The sequence below is a fragment of the Microtus ochrogaster genome, chromosome 18, assembly GCF_000317375.1.
Source record: "Microtus ochrogaster isolate Prairie Vole_2 chromosome 18, MicOch1.0, whole genome shotgun sequence".
In the NCBI taxonomy this organism is placed as follows: domain Eukaryota; kingdom Metazoa; phylum Chordata; class Mammalia; order Rodentia; family Cricetidae; genus Microtus; species Microtus ochrogaster.
Window position 1 is genome coordinate 47,204,239 of NC_022020.1, and position 16,858 is coordinate 47,221,096.

Here is a 16,858-nt window from a genome sequence, read left to right on the forward strand (position 1 = left end):
GCACACGTGAGCTCACAGAGCCTATGGCAGCACACACGGAGCCTGCACAGCCTCAAGCCCGATGGGGGTCCCAGCACAGAGAGGGAGAACACAGTCTCCCACCCGTAAACAAGCTATTCGTAATCAACACCTGCTAGCAAAGGGGAACATCAGTTCTCTTCAACAGAGTCATTGGGTATATCAACCACACGCCAGAGCCGGACCCAAGGCCAGGAGTAGCTGTCCAGTACAAAATAATCCCATTTTTTCTTCTGCATCTGTGGACTTTTTGTTTCATTTTTGTTTTGTTATTTTTGTCCTATTGGTTTTTGTTTTGATTTTTATGGTAGATGCTCTTTCTGAGAGAGAGAGAGAGAGAGAGAGAGAGAGAGAGAGAGAGAGAGAGAGAGGACAAAAATGCAGGCAGGGAAGTGATCTGGGAGGGGTTAGGGAAGGAGAAAAATATGATCAAATATACTGTATGAAAAAATAATATTAAAGAATGGAAGCTTGTGTGACTGTGACCTCCAGGGGTTGGGGAGGTTTCCCAGCAGACAAACTGCAGATCAGGAGTCAAATCCAGTAGAGGTAATTACAGAGAGAGCTCTGCAGGCCAAGCACACTGGGAAGCAGGACTGGAGCCATTGGGTCTAGAGATGGGAGAGTCCAGACACAGCCCAGCCAGGAGAACTGGCTCTTGCAGGTAAACAGACATGGTAGAAGACAGACAGATAAGGAGATAGCAGCAGACAGCGTGAAACTAGGTCCCAGGAGAAAACTTCACAGCACATTCTGGGATGAGCCTCAAAAGAATATACTGTTACCCCCATATATAAACAACTAAGTGTGCTGGGTTGGTGGTGGCGCACATCTTTAATCCCAGCACACAAGAGGCAGAGGCAGACGGAGCTCTGTGAGTTCGAGGTCAGCCTGGTCTACAAGATCTAGTGTTACACAGAGAAATCCTATCCAGAAAAACAAAACGAAAAACAGAAACAAAAACACAAAACAAAAAAATAACTGAGGTGGGGGGCATCAGACATTTGCTCAAAGTCATGGAGCTTGTAAGTTCTGATTTCAAACTTGGGAAAAGCAAGCAACTCAGGATAAATCCAGGGACTATGTTCCAACTTCAAGGACCCAATACCCGCACAGCAAACTTCAAGTTTGGGGGTTAATTTAAAAGTAGTAGGGAGCTGAGCCACCAAACTATGAAAAGTCATGAAGGAATCCTAAATTGCATTGCTACCTAAATATGCCCTACATACCACATGACTGCGGCTCCGTGATACTCTGGAAAAAGCAAAACCTATGGACACAGTAAAAATGCCAGTAGTTGGCAGCAACGAGGGCAAAGGGATGGAAAAGCAGAGAGCTCTCGGGGCACAGGACAGCAGTGCAATGCTATAACGTACTATTATATTACTACATACTTGTCCCAATCCACAGAACGCACAATTCTAGGAATGACCCATGCTGTGCACCAGGGAGGAGGAGCTCCGGGGGCTCTGGGCAATCATGATTGGTGTGTGTGGGTTCATCAACTGTTACAGTGGATTTCTGGTGAGGAGGCTGTGCAAGTCGGGGGCAAGCTTATAAGGAAAAATGTCTGTGCCTTCCTCTCAGTCATGTGCCTAAGACCAAGGACAAATGAGAGAAGGCGATGTCTAAGTGTGGCAAAGACGGGTAGCAGGTATAAGACTCTAGTTGTGGATGGGACAAGGACCTTGGCAAGAAGGAGAGAACACAGAAAGGTCGACCCAGCACAATGCATTCCGTATCCTAGAGGTGTCCCCAGGATGAATATGAGTGACTCCGCTGCCTTGGCAGAGACTGACAGAGACTGGTTGTGAGGATTCTTGTCACCTTCACATAGTTCCAATGTCCCTTCTCTTTTTTATATAAGAATGATTACAGACGGGTGGGTGATGGCACATGCCTTTAATCCTAGTATCCGGAGGTAGAGGCGCGCACATCTCTATGAGTTCAAGGCCAGCCTGGTCTACATATTGAGTTCCAGGACAACCAGGGGTACATAGAGAAACCCTCTCTCAATAAAATGAGAATGAATAAATAAATACATAAATAAATGTAAAAAGAGGACTTGGGGTGGAGCTCCGTGGTAGAATGTTTGCCTAGCCTTTACAAGGCCCTGAGCACAATCCCTAGTACCACAAACCAAAGATTGCACACACAGAACCAGCTCTAAATTTAATCCTGTCCCATAAAAGTGTCCCGGTGAGCAAATTCCAAGTTGTCTAGGCAGCAGGTCAGTGCTCAGCTTACAATTCATTATTTCATTCCTAACAGGGTTTGCTATCCCCATTTCACAGGTCGGGAAAGCGAGGCCCAAAGCAACAGAAGTACTCTAGAGTCTGTCCTCTCTCAGCGGGTCATCATTTGTGCAGGGTGCCAGAGGAACAACCGTGAGCACAGAGGACAATCCGTCTTCAGGCAGCATTAAGAGTCAGGCTGTGCAGGCATGTCACCACTATCCCCACCTCTTCCTTTACTCCAAAGCAGTGTAAGTGGAGCAGCGAGCCAGGGAGTTCTTAGGGACCACGGAATCTTTAAAACTGTAAAAACACTACCTAGATTGTACAGATCTTTGTGAGGGAGGAATGGAACAGTGCCAACAGAGGCTCAGCAAAGAACATGTGACCTGGGGGATAGGCTATAAATGCCGCCGCCGCAGCCACTGCTGCTGCTGCTGCCTGGGAAAGGAAGGCAGCTGTTCGCCCTGCAATGCTCTTGTCATGACCAAGCCTGAGGCCCCATTTGCAGGGCTGCTTCTGACTCAAGCCAGTGTTCCTTTCAAATGAGAGGGAAGGAAAAGAATGACTCATAGTATAGCATAGTGGAGCTCCTGGCTGACCTACAGCAGCTGGGGAAAGGAGGCCCCAAGGCAAGGGGAAACATGAGCCCCGGGGGCCCAACTGCTTGGCTGTTGCCTTTCCTGGGTATCATACCTATGCTCAGCATCAGTCAGAGAGGCCAGAGAGAGTGAAGCTCAGGCCTCTGGGGAGCATGGGCCCAGATGTACTCATATGAAAAAGCAACCCTGCCCTCCTCCCCCTACCTCCCCGCCCCCCACCGTCTCATGCAGGCCAAAGGTGGGCAGAGGCACCTGCTGGATGCAGCTGCAATTCTGACTTGGACAGCAGCTGGCCCTGGCTTCAAGGGCAATGGAGTGTCCCAGACCCATCAAGGGGCACTAAGACTTTAAGTCATTTCTTCAGTTCTCCCTGGGTGTAGGGCCCCTTCTGTGTGCTCAGTTCCAGCTTAACAGTGATGAGGAGACAAAGATCCAACTGTAAAATGGGGCTCATTTTAAGCTCACAACCATGGTGCTGTATGGAACCAGCTTAAGTGATTCTCTATGGGGAGGTGTTGAGCATAGGAAGCCAGGAAAGCCCTGAATGAACGGGCAGTGTTGGCATGGGCATGGCTTCAGACCCACAGGAAAATGGCAGAGTCCTACCCCACCACCACCACCAAAGTGAGGCTCAGAGACATTGCAAAGCCTTCTGGGCATCCAAGTGTGACTGCCAACAATGAGTGCAGAAAATGTCCACCATAGTTTTCTTCCCCTGGATATTTATAGTCCGAAGACTCTTCCCCTACAGAGATGGCTCCTATTTAAGTTAACTAAACCTAACCCCTTGTCCAGCAGTACTTAAATCCTGCCCCCTCATTTATCTGTGTGCAATAACCCCACCCCCCTGTTCAACTGTATACAATAAACACTGAGCATCTGAGGGTTTCTCCATCAGAGTGCTCAGTCCACGCTAACCCTAACCAGTACACCCCATCCCAGTTACTGCTGTGTCTCCATGTGTCTGTCTTTTCTCCACTCCCTCACTGCCCTAGTCAGGTCAAGTCCCTAGAGCCATGCAAGGGGGAAGCAGTGAACCACACACGTTACCCAAGAAATGCAGATTAAACAGCAAGAGTAACAGAGTGTATTACTGACCGAGCTGATAATAGTGAAAACAGTATGAACAATTGGGGTATGGCCAGTCAGACATTCCCACACAATGTTAATGAGTGTGTAAAGGAATACAATCTCCCTAGAAGACAATTTTGATATGTGTTTACCAAATGCCTGAACGGTTCCTTTGATAGAGCAATTTTACTTCTAGGAATTTAAACGAAGGAAACACATGTACACAAAGATATTCATTTCAGCATTGCTTACAGTAGGATAGATACAAACAACCGAGTAACAACCAAGGACTGATTGATGTGTGTTGGCTCAACCCTCCATGAAATACTATACAACCATTAAGATATTAAGCACAATATTTATTGATGAAAAAAGATGTTCACAGCATATTGTGAGGAAGAGAAAAAAAAAGCAAGTTACAAAACAGTGTGCTTCCAATTTACAAATTAGTACAACAGAATAACTCCATTTGTTCTTTGGTTTTTGGTTTTTGTTTTTTTTTTTTACCAAATAAGTGATATATATGAATAGGAAAGATTTTGAGATACAGATGACTTTGGAGTAGCTCTCTTTGGACAACATTACAGTTTTCTGGACTGGTGAAATGGCTCAGCAGGCAAAGGGTGACGACCCGGGTTCAATCTCCACGTCCCACTTGGCGGCAGAGATCTTCTGCAAGCTGTCCTCTGGCGTCCACACACCATAGCACACACATGCAGACGCACATACAAAACTAAACAGCTTTGAAGTATTAGATATGTTGACTTTTTCCATGAGGCTTGGCGATGTTTTCTAACAAGGTTAAAATTTTTAAATAAGGGTTGGACTAGACGACGTATAACGTCCTTTGTCACTCCAAGCACTTGAGTGATTTTAAATAACCAACCCCTTTATTACCGAGCTTTCCACGTGGCTGTTGGAGTTAAGGCTTTCGCTAGCAGCTGTAACCCTGTACGTCCCTCTCTTGCATATTCCCTGCCCAGCTGTCTCCCCTGTCAGCCCAGGAGCTTCTGTTTGGCAAGGCTCAACTGTACCCCTGTGTGTAATCCATGTGCCCCATCAAGAACTGGGCAAAGGAACATGGCTCAGCAGGCTGGCAGGTGCCATGCGGGCACAAGGAGATAAAAAGGCACAACTTAGAACCTACTGGATAGACTCAGACACACAATGCTTGGCTTTATAACTGCCTATGAGAGACAGCAGAGAGAGCAGGGCAAGCTGGCAGGAAGGCGTACTAAGGGAGAAAGCCATGCGGGATGGTGGGCAAGGGCACACCAGGCAAGGGGGACAGTCTAGGCAAAGCTGAAACCAGCACACAGTTCTTTCAGACACGCACTTCAGACATTTCCACGAAGCTGCCACAACCCTAGTTCTGATAAACGTCTCCTTTGGCAACAATGGAGAAAAGTTAAGTCTCTGAAACAGAAGTTCTCTTTAATCTAAGCCTGGGTTAGCCACCAAAGACAGCCAGAAATCTACCGGGGACAAAGACAATCCACTTTCCCCAACCCTCCCAAGGGGAGAGCTGGGGGGAGGGGAGGGTCCGGGAAGGGCTGTGGGGAAGCAGCAGCAGGGACAGCCAGGTATCTCACATGCAGACAAGGCTCACCCCACCAGCAGGCCTCTGGCTTCTCCGGCAGCACCACCGGCCCCATTGGACAGATGGAGGAACCCGGCTGGAGAGTCAAAACGGCTTGCTCCAGGATCACCCAGCCAGAGAGCGGGGAAGGTGACTCCACTCAGGCCTTCTGACTCCAAGTCCAGTGCTATTTCGAGGTAACACACAGGACCTGGAGTCAGGAGCCCTGGGTGGCTCTGTCACCCCCTGGCTGAGTGGTCGTGGACGAGCAGCTCACCCCTCACAGCCTCTTCCCCAACTGTAAAATGAGGCGGCGGGCTGCCCCGCCCATTCCCGCTCAGCTCTGATCCTTCTAGGGGCCGCAGCAAAGCTCCCGGTATCAATTACATTTCCCAAGTTGGCCCGGCAAAGATCACGGAGAGATCTTCGGCCTGTCACGTGGTTAAGTTAAGGGGGGGGGGCGCAAACGTCCCAAATTAACTTTCACTGCACTGCTTCTGCTGACACCTGCTTTCTCATTTTTTTTTCTAGTTTCCTTGGTGAAGCAGCCTTACTAAGTAAGCTAGGCTGGCGGCTAAAAGGGCAAACAATTAATTATTGGTGAGCCAAACACCAAAGCTAAAGTTAAAGGCCAGGGTCATGTCCAGAGCAAACAACCTTGGTATGGGTGAAGAAGTCTCACGAGCTGTTTTGGGTCTCTTCTACTAGGTTCTTAAATGTAGAAATTTGGAAACTACTCCAGGCAATAGAGATTTGGGGTACAGGTCTTCGGGGGGGGGGGCACCACACCAAATCCCCACCACCTCCAGTCCTGATTCCAGGCTATCTACTGCTGGGGTGCTGAGGCTAGGGCCGACTTCGGCAGACACAAACACCGGGCGTGTGACCGAGCCCGGCGACGCTGCCGGGAGCTCCACCGCAGTTTCGTCAGAGGTATAGGTACGCGCCCGGCGCGCGCGGCGTGTGCACACGCGCAGGGGACACACACACACACACACACACAAACACACACACACGCGCGCGCGCGCGCGCGTACAGCCCGCTCATTAACACCCCCTCCCGACCTGAGGAAGCGCAATCACTCGATCACTCGCGACCGTCCCCTTGGGCCTCTGCTGCGAACCCACCCGAGCGCGCCAGCCACACACCACGCGGCCCCGCAGCTCCGGGACGCAGCGGCGTTTGCAGAGGGCTACGGCCCGCCGTCTCCCGCGCGTGGCGGGCTTCCTCTAGGCGACACCTCGCCCAGCCGCCTATCCTAATCGCCAGCCTGAAGTCACCACCAGGAGTCTTCCCGGAGCAGAACGTCTCGAGACGGCCGTTGCGTCCCCTCCGAGTAGCGTCTCACCGCCAGGAGTCAGCTTGCAAGCCTCTCCCCGCCCACCCGGTCCCATGACAGCTGCTACCGCCCAAAGACTGGTAGATTCTAACCAGAAGCAAAGTTTCCCTCTCTCCTCCCACCCCCCTCCCCACTCCGCCTTCCCCTCCCTCCCAGTGTTATGCAAAACGGACCGGCACAAACGCTTCCACTCCAGGTACTCAGTCTGTCCCCGCGAGTCCCGCGGGTTTCCGTCCGACAGCCGGGCTCCGTACCCAGGCATGTCCCCGCATCCGGGGTCTCCTCCCAGGCTCCACCGCATCCCCAACCTCTCGGGGACACGCAGCCAAGAGCCTGGAGCAAAACCCCTAACTCGGGAGCCAAACTTTAGGCTTGCAACAGGCTTGGGCCGGGGGAAACGGAGGAGTTGGGGGCGCGCACGCCGCGTGCACATTTCCCCGCAACTGTTTGTCCCAGCAGCAATCCCCATTTTGGTCTCCAAGCCAGCAGCTCTCTCCTCCTCCCTCCCGAACACCAAAGCACACTCCTGTCACGAGCGTGTAGCCGGTGAAGCTCCCAGGCTCAGCCAGAACCCCGGACGCCGCCTCACCTTCCCTTCCCCCTGCATCGTGGAGCGCGCGCCGAGGCCGCGCGCCGCAGGGGGACCCAGACACCCCCCAGATAGTCCTTCCGCCCCGATCCAGCTTTGCTCTTGCCTAGAGGGTCTCCTCCGGATAGCGAAAGCTGATAGACACTATCTCCGCCCGCATGTCCACGTGCCCCGCAGACCCTTAATTCCCCTAGTCGGCAACTGACAGGAAACTCTGCGCTGCGGGAGCAGGTGGGGGGCTGCGGACGAGCCAGTGGCAGTACTTGGGGTACCCGGGTGCTGAAGAACGAGGGGACTCCAGGGCTGCGGGCCGCCTCCCTTAACCCCGCCACAAGTGCACGTGAAAGTAAGGCAGCAAGTGCTGGGCGCCGAGGACGCGCCTACAGCACCCAGAGCCAGCCTTAGGGGTCCCTCCGACCCTGGCTAGACTCTACCTGCCCAAGGAATCGCAGTACCCCTCAACTTTGCCGGTGGGGGAACCATAGACTCCAGGTAGCCCTGACCAGACCCTCCCGGATGACTGTGTCCCCCAATGCTACAGCATGTGCCGGCGACCTGCAGATCGCTACGCCTGTAACGGAGCGCAACGCAAGGCACGTGGAAGGGGGGCTCTGCAGCCTGAACCCCCCGATCGCCCCGGTACGCCCACCGCTGCGCTCCTGGCTCCGCAGCTGCCGCTGCAGCCCCACGGTTCTGTACCCTGGTGTCTGGCCTGCTCTGCCCGCTGGCCGTACCTGCGTGTCAGAGAGATAGTTGAGGAAGAAGGAGGAGAGCTCTTCATCCAGCAGCGCGCTGCAGTCGTTCCCCGCCATCTTCCAGCCGCGGCTGCAGCGTGCGGCGGAGTCAGCGCCGAGCCCGCCCGGGGGAGGGAGCGAGCGAGGAGGAGGGAGGAGGCAGCCCGGCGGGCGGGCGGGTGGAGGGCGGAGCTCGGGCCCCCGGCTGCGGCAGGCCGGCTGGCTGCGGGGGCGGGGCCGCGTGAGCCTGGGGTCGTACCCCCACTTTCCCTGCTCAGAGTCTGTCGCGGCGACCAGGTCTCGCAGCCCCCCGCAGGGATAAAAAGCGCCGGCAGCCAGGTGGCGGTGCCCGGGCCAGCAGCCCGGTGCCTGCGCAGCAATGCGGGCACCCCCTCCTTACTGCTAGAGCGAATCACGTTGCGTTAGCGCTGGGCGGGCCCTTGCCTGACAACCTGCTTCTACACAGCTGGGGAAACTGAGGCTCCAGGAGGTTTGGAACGGCATTTGAAGCCGCAGTGTGCTTCAACAGCAAAAGAGAAAGCTTCGGAGGCCTCCTAAGTTCTCTATCCAGAGTGCAAGACCAGAGAGGGAGGAAGGCAGGCACATGTCAAAGGCAAAGAAATCAGAGACGACTTCTCGGAGAGGGTGGCATTCGTATGTTTTCTTTGAAGCCTTCCCCCCTCCCCATTTCCTGTTAAGCTTAACCATTCCCCAATTATGTCCTTTACCATAGCCTACAGTGTCTTGAACTGGCTAGACTTCTGCCAGTCTCCCAGGTCCACTGACCTTCTCCCTTTTCTTAATAGGAACCTTCTGGAAAGGAGCCACTGTGCTAATCGGCCATTCACCGAATAAGGGTATCTTTAGGGCACACTTACCCACCACCATTGGTTTTTTTTTTTGGGGGGGGGGTCGAGACAGGATTTCTCTGTGTAACAGTCCTGACTGTCCTGGAACTCACCTTGTAGACCAAGCTGGCCTCGAACTCACTGAGATCCTCCTGCCTCTGCCTCCCAAGTGCTGGATTAAAGGCACGTGCCACCACCGACCGGTTTTCCATCACCCTTGTAAGTACCAACTCATTTGTTGTTTCCCAACCCCAAGCCTATGCGACCCTTTCCCTTAGAGGTATCTCAGCGGCCCTTGTACCTTGGCTTCCGTGAAGAATTGATTTGAGTTAATCTGTCCTTGCTAGAGTCTAACACATGAAACCAGGCTTAAACCTTGTTTTGTTATGACTTCGGTTGACCAGGGGTATTTAATAAATAATGTGTTAATTGAAAAGGCTGGAGGGCTCTGCTCTCCCCCACCCCCTCTGTCACCACATACTCTACCAGATGAGGGAACTGTAGGTCAGGACTGCACTCCAGGAGAGTCCTGAACCAGAGCCAGGAAGCAAACCTTCTGACTTCAACCTTGAACTCTCATTGCTTCAAAGCTGGCCAAGCAGGCATCTAGGTGTGTGAGGGCAAAGGAGGGGTGTGGAAGGGCGGGGGCTGGGGCTGAATAAAGGCTGCAAGGCAGGAAGACACAGACCTGTTTATTGGGCACACCTGCCTCCTGCCACCTCCCTCCCACAGGGTACTGGCAAGCGGCTGCCCCACCCTGCCCGGCCAGTGGGCTCTCCTTCCAGCAAGAGAAGGAAAGAACCTCAGCACACCTGCTCAGACTTGAGCCACACAGCAACAGCTTCCTTCTTCTCCAGTCTGAGGTTCCCAGAACCGCAGGGTGTGATTTCACTCTTTGGGCTCAAGGCCAGCATGCTTTTAAGGAACAATGCTGCCAACAGAGAACCTACAGCTAGCCTCAGAGGAGTCCTGGGTTCTGGTCCAGCCCATACTGTTCCAGTACTGGGCAACTCAGTCAGGGTCGCTGCGTGGTTTTGAACCCCAGCAAGTCATCTCATCTCAGGCTTTGGTCTCTCATCTTTACAAACGGGGATAGTGAAATCACTTACTCATAGTGATGCTATGACGATAAAGAGATAAAATATGTAAAGTGCTTGGCACAGGGCCTGCCTTCAGGGGGAATGCGAGAAAATACCCTTACGGGCGCTGGCCTAAATTATAACTTACCTTCCCTCCAATTTAAGCAGACTCTGTACTCCATTTCAGGTCTGAATCCTAATACCAACAACTGTGTGCACTGTTACTTAAAAGTAAAAGGGAGAGTCAGGCATATGATGCATGCTTGTAATCCTAACACTTTGGAAGTGGAGGCAGGAGCGTCAGGAGTTCCAGGTTATCCTTGGCTATATAAGCCTGGAGTACATGAGGTGCTGCCTCAAAAAAAATGAAGCAAAGACTGGGAACATAATTCACTTTATAGAACATTCTACCTACCACACATGAAGTTCCAGGTTTTATAGAACCAAATAAAACTGGGTATTGCGGCATGTATTATAATACCAGCACTGGGGACATAGAAGCAGAAGAATCGGATGTTCAAGGTCATCTTTGACTACGTAGCAAGCTTGGGCCAGCTTGGGCTACATGAGACCCTGATTTATAAAACAAAACAAAACTGATGAGCCTCAGTTTCCTCATCTACAAAGTGGGGACAGCAATGGTGCTATTTCACGTAGGCCCTTGTAAGCGTCAAGTGAAATAATATGTGTAAAAAAATTGCTTGGCCCTCGTTCAGCAGACAGGAAGTGACTATCACCGTCATTATCATCCTCATTATCACCTAGGACTTGAGTCCTCTAAGGCTGCTGCTCCTGGACCAAGTAGGGGTCCTATGAAACGGTTTCCAGAACTGTCCCCATTCTAGTCTGGCCCTTTGCTATTGTGACTTTTGTAGCATAAGGGCTACATTGGGTCCCCTCCCCAGCCAGCCGTCCCTGACCATGGCTGTGCACAGCTCACTGTGCACAGTGACTGCACTCTTCACTGCCTTGCTAGAGACTCCTTCGGAGACTTTGTTTTTAAAACTCTGGCATTGTTAGAATTACTACTCATTGCTCAGTCTTAAGGACTTTCTCATCGACCCTCTGACTGGGTTGTGGCTGCCAAGACATTTAGGGTGAACCTCCACCTGAGAAGCTAGCTTGCTTTTCAGGAGTTCTTTTCTTAAAGGCACCCAGACTCTCAGGCCCCACGACCCTCTTGCCTCCTTGCAGGAGTAGGGAGTTCTTCCTTGAGAAAGTCGTCAAGCACGCTGAGTGATCATTCATGCCTGCAACCCCAGCACTCAGGAGGCCGAAGCAAAAGGACTGCAAAGGAAGTCTGAGGCCACCCTAGGTTGCATAGTGAGACCTCCTCTCAAAAAAAAAAGAGAAGTCCTCAAGAAACCCAAGGTGACAGAGCATCTCAGGTTGTTTGCTGGTCTTCTGCCTGGCTGATAAAAAAGCCCCTGGATGAAGCTGTGCAGAGTCCTGGACCCAAGTGTACTGTTAGCATCTCAGGCTCCGGCTGAACCTCCCAGCTTTCCTGTGCATCTGAGCTGCATCATCTCTAATCCTTCCCACCAGCTTCAATGGGATGAATTTATCCATTACATCCCCTGGGAAAGGAAAGCTTAAGGGGGGTTAATGCTGGGGATCTGGCTCAGTGGTGGAACATTTGCCTCACACACTCGGAGTCCTAGGCTAAACCTCCAGCATTCCCTGCAAAAGGGGAGAAGTGGTTAGCTGTAGACCAAGCAGCTAGAGGTCGAGCTAAGGCCAAGCCTAGGTGTGTGCCAGTCCAAGTGACAGCCCCCTAGAAGGCAATTAGAAGTGGCTCCTAACAGCTGGCCACCTGGAGGAAGCCAGAATGGTGGCACATTTCTTAGTTTATGACTTTCAAGGGAAGGGCAATAATACTGCCAGCGTTGGACTTCACGAAGCTCCACGTCTACCTCCTCTGCCGTTTTATTGGCCTTGCCTCCCTGGGAAGTAGTGAAAGTGAACGTGGTGCATGTCTAACCCAGCCCAAAGCCAAGAGCACCCCAGGCTCCTTGGATACGACTCGAGGAAAAGGAACCTATCCAATCGGACTTGAATATTTTAGCCTCTCCCCTGTCTACTAGTACTCCAAGTGAGACCGTCAGCATTTCTTCTCCTGAGACTCTTGAGGACAGGACAGTCACCTGGTCTCTGTCACCAGAGATTTCTATTCGGTAGGTCTGAAGTGGGCCCAGATTTAACAGGGTCCCCTGGGTGACTCTGCTTGTCCATCATTCAACAGATGTTTAAGTTACACCTGCTATGTACCCGCTACTGCAGTTGGTGCACACATAAGCCGGTGCCTATACAACATCTGCCATCCCTGCCCACCTACTGGCCAACACAACTGTTAAGCAAACTATTGTTCAATGACGGAGGGAGGACATGGGTCTTAACAGGCAGTAAGGCTTTCTGGAAGCCTATGGTCAAAGCTATGGTGCCACATAGCCACATGCTGCTCTGTGTCCCAGCTTCTGTGTCCAAGGCCAAGATGAACTTTTAAAAGACAGCGCCTTTGTACAGTTGATCCTTAAAGTCCCTATCTTAGTTAGGGACTCTATTGCTGCCTGAAACATGATGACCATAAGCAAGATGGGAAGGAAAGGGTTTATTTGGCTTATACTCCCACATTGTAGTTCATCATTAAAGGAAGCCAGGACAAGAACTCTAACAGGTCAGGAACCCAGAGGCAGAAGCCTGATGCAGAGGCATGGAGGTCTCCTGCTGCAGCTGGGCTGCCCTTTCACCAATAACCTCTCCTGGATTCTCTTCATGCTGTCCATGAAGAAAACACCCATGGGTCTCTCTTTTCTCAATGACCCTTTCAATCCTGGGGCTTTCACCACTACTCCAGCTGTGCCTTCACCAAGGGCCTCTCACTGTACCAAGCCTCGACTGTTTTTTTTTTTTAATTTTATTTTTAGATTTATTTATTTATTATGTATACGACATTCTGCCTTCATATATGCCCACACGCCGGAAGAGGGCACCAGATCTCATTATAGATGGTTGTGAGCCACCATATGGTTGCTGGGAATTGAACTCAGGACCTCTGGAAGAGCAGCCGGTGCTCTTAACCACTGAGCCATCTCTCCAGCCCCTCGACTGTTTTTTTATGATCATTTCATGCAAAACCAGTTCCACCTGGGAGGCTCTTACACGTGACCAAGTTGGCTATAAACACAAGGTACAACCTTGGTCACCCCTGAACACAGCTTGTGTGTGCAGATTCGGAGGAAAGATTTACCAGAAGATTTTACCTCAGTGATGCTGGTCTCTTTCTGAATCGCCACTGATTTCACAGCTCCAGCTGACCAGCATCAATTGTCCCAGTAAAGCAAAAGTTTTGCTTCAGTGGTTCTGGTATCCTGTTAATCACAGCAGATTCTTCAGCCCCAGATAACCAGAACCACAGATTATTAACTCAAAATAGCAAAAAAAAAAAAAAATCTTGATAGAGTCATTAAGAGACTCTCAAACTTCCTCTGAAACCTCCCAAGCCAAGCCTGCATTGTCTGCACTCCAACAAAAATGCCTCACTGAGATCTCAACACTTAGTAGCTTTTCTAGCCCAAAGTCCCACAATCCTTCCAAAAACACAGTCAGTCCTAGCACCCACTCCTGGTACCAATTTCTGTTTTAGTTAGGGCTTTTATTGCTTCCATGATCCAAAAGCGAGTAGGGGAGGAGAGGGTTTATTTGGCTTACACTTCTACATGATAGTCCCTCATTGAAGGAAGCCAGGACAGGAACCGTTATCTCTGTCTTCCACTGAGTGACAGAACTTCAGAACTGTAGAGGGGCAAAGGATGTCACCTGGATTACAAAGCCCTTTGTGACAGAGACAGGACCGGAAGTCAGGGTTCCAGAAATCACCTGGATGTTTTCATTTGAAGGTCTTAGGGTTGAGGGTGGGAGGCTCTGGCACTTAACTAAAGGCCCAGGATGAACAAGGCACATCTGTGTCTGACGATGCCCTTGTCTTTTCCGGCAGTGGCATTCCGTGACTTCGTTGGTGTATTTGACAGAAACAACAGTTCGTGTTGTTTCATGTGCAGCAAATGACTTCAGATCACCAGGTGAGCAGTGTTAAGCAGCTGCTGAGCTTCTTACTGCTTCCTGGTTTTGTAAGGGCTGCCCTCCACCAACCCTCAGCCTCAAAACAAACAACAAACAAAACTAAACACGGAGGCAGAAAAACTTTGAAGAGGTAGAAACTTGCTTTCTCTTATCTGTTTACAGGGCAAAAGTCTTCAGCAGGATTCTTCCCATGCCCGTTTAGTAGGTGAAGAAACAGAGGCACAGAAGATGTGGTGTCCTTCCTAGGTTATCATTCAGTGTGCACTCTAGTCCAGCAGGGCACAGGTGACACATCTTTAACTGCAGCACTCGGAAGGCAGAAACAGGAAGATCTCTTGGAGTTTAAGGCTAGCCTGGTTTAAATAGCAAATTCCAGGAGATCCAGGGCTGCATAGAGAGAACTTATTTAAAAAAAAAAACACAATTGGGCAATGGTGACACACACCTTTGATCCCAGCACTCGGAAGGTAGAGGCAAACGGGACTCTGTGAGTTTTAGGTCAGCCTGGTCTGCAAAGTGAGTTCCAGGACAGTCAAGTCTGTTACATAGAGAAACACTGTCTTGAAAAACCAAAAATAAACAACAACCAAACAAATTAACCCAAATACATATATACATATACATAATATCTATATTTATACAAATATTAGAATGATATATGTATATATCAGAATAGCGACATTTAAAGAGACAGTATTCAAAAGGCAACATGGTGGGACTGGAGAGATAGTTAGGTGGTTAAGAGCACTGGCTACTCTTTTGGAGGACCCAAGTTCAATTCCCAGCACCCACATAACAGCTCACAACTATCTGTAACTGCAGTTCCAGGGGAATGTGACATTCACATATAAATACATGCAGGTAAAACACTAAATCACATAAAAATAAATCATTAACCAAAAATAAATCATTAAAAGGCAACAGAGTTTACATTCAGTTTGATATGTGTATATATGTATATGTGTGTATACATATATATATATATATATATATGTATGTATGTATCAGACAAAAAGAATAACTGAGTGCTCTGTCAGTTTCTGGCTTTGGGGTCTTGGGGAAATCACTTCTTGAAGATTATTCTATGTCTCTGACTTGTCCTAGAGTTTTGTGTGGATCAAGCTCACACTGGAGAAGACTTTGAACTCAACACTTATTGCTCTAAGTAATTAACAATGCTCCTGTAGGAGACCTTACTTTGTATATCCTTCTGGGTTCCCATGAAGCACCATGCTATAGGACCATAAATAGCGGCCACTTTCAGCTTTGCTGTCAGGTAGTTCCAAGATTCTGGGTTCCACAGTGTGCAGGGGTGAGGAGTCGGCAGACAAGTCAGGAGAAATAACTGTTTCTTCCCTGGAAGCTGGAAGGGCTGAGGACCGCTTAAGACAAAATTCTTTTCTCTATGGAGCCTCAACTCTCACTCTGCACAGTGACAGTCTTGAGCTGGACCAGCCTCAGGCATTTTCTCCAGGGCCTCGGCCCCGGGTGTTCTAACTCCTGCTCATGGGAGAAGTCATCTGGGCCGTGTATAGTTTGGCAGCGAAGGCAGCTGGAGTCAGGATGCTGAAAGGAGAATTCAGGTCAGTAGGCCACCCCAGGAGTGTTTTATACGAAAAGGAATCTCCTCCCCTCTGGAGCAGCCAAGAGGATTACAGGATTCAGAGGGAGAGCAGGGCCTCCAGGCATGACAGCCATCATGAGGAGCAGAGCATGGTGGGACCTCAGTGCAGCAGTATTGTGGATACTGGCCTCTCTGGATTCCTCCAGAATACCTCCAATCCCACAGCCAATTGGGGCGGGTGGACAAGTGGAAAGGGAGCATCCATGTTCATCTCATTGCTTCACTTTTAAATTGTAAACTATTTTAAATTACCCCAATCCCTAGGACCCACGTGGTGGAAAGAGAGAACTCACTCCAGCAAGTGTTCCTGTGATCTACACACAAGCGCTGTGACACTCACTGCCCCATGTAAATGTGTCATCAGCTTGCTTTGTAACCATGGATCCCTTGTGATACCAGATTTATTTTCTCTAGACTACATTTTAGTCCCAGACATATCACTAAATATGTAAACTTGACTAAAAAAATAGTGGGAACGGATGAGGTCCTTTACTTGTTAAACCTTCAAAGGCCTGTGAGACGCTGATACTGAGCCTCGGTGTTCTAATACACAGTCAAGCCAGATCTGCGTAGAAGAGTCTAGTAAACGGTAACCATGATGCATTATTTGAAGTTTATTTATCATCCTCTTGTAAACAGTCTACTCTGTGGTGTGCTACATTTGGTGGGACAATACTAGCTATAGCTTCTTCCATTGCAGTGAGCAGGAAACCCTACACACAACAAGCGTACCCAAGGGAGAACAGTCAGGAAGAGTGGATGCTTGCTCCCCAGCTGTGTTCCAATGCGCTCGCCACTGTGGATGTCCAGGTGTTTTGTCCCAGGTCCAGGTCCAGTCCTCTTAGCAGTGTAACAAAGGAGCCCTCTGGGTTGTCCCCCCACTCTGGGCTGTCCTCCCACTCTGGGCTGAGTTTGCTAATTGTGTTAGCCTGGTGCAAAAGCTCATTGTTTAGCCAATCCCTGCTCTGATTGGCCAGAATTAAGTTGCATGCATTCTAAACCCGGGAGTTCAGAGGGTTTATACAAATTACTCAAACCAGGGTTTGTGAACAAAGACTATG

At 50.2% G+C, this 16,858-nt stretch overlaps 1 protein-coding gene across 2 annotated transcripts in view; it reads right to left on the bottom strand.

Moving 5' to 3' along the window:
- Window positions 1-8,537, bottom strand: part of Ppargc1b (PPARG coactivator 1 beta) — a 108,541-nt gene extending 100,004 nt beyond the window's left edge. For both annotated transcript variants that reach the window (XM_013349583.2, XM_013349582.2), the window contains exon 1: window positions 8,167-8,537. In XM_013349583.2, the coding sequence (XP_013205037.1) occupies window positions 8,167-8,244 (78 nt within the window). In that variant the 5' untranslated portion in view covers window positions 8,245-8,537. The remainder of the gene's footprint in view (window positions 1-8,166) is intronic.
- Between the last annotated feature and the right edge of the window lie 8,321 nt (window positions 8,538-16,858).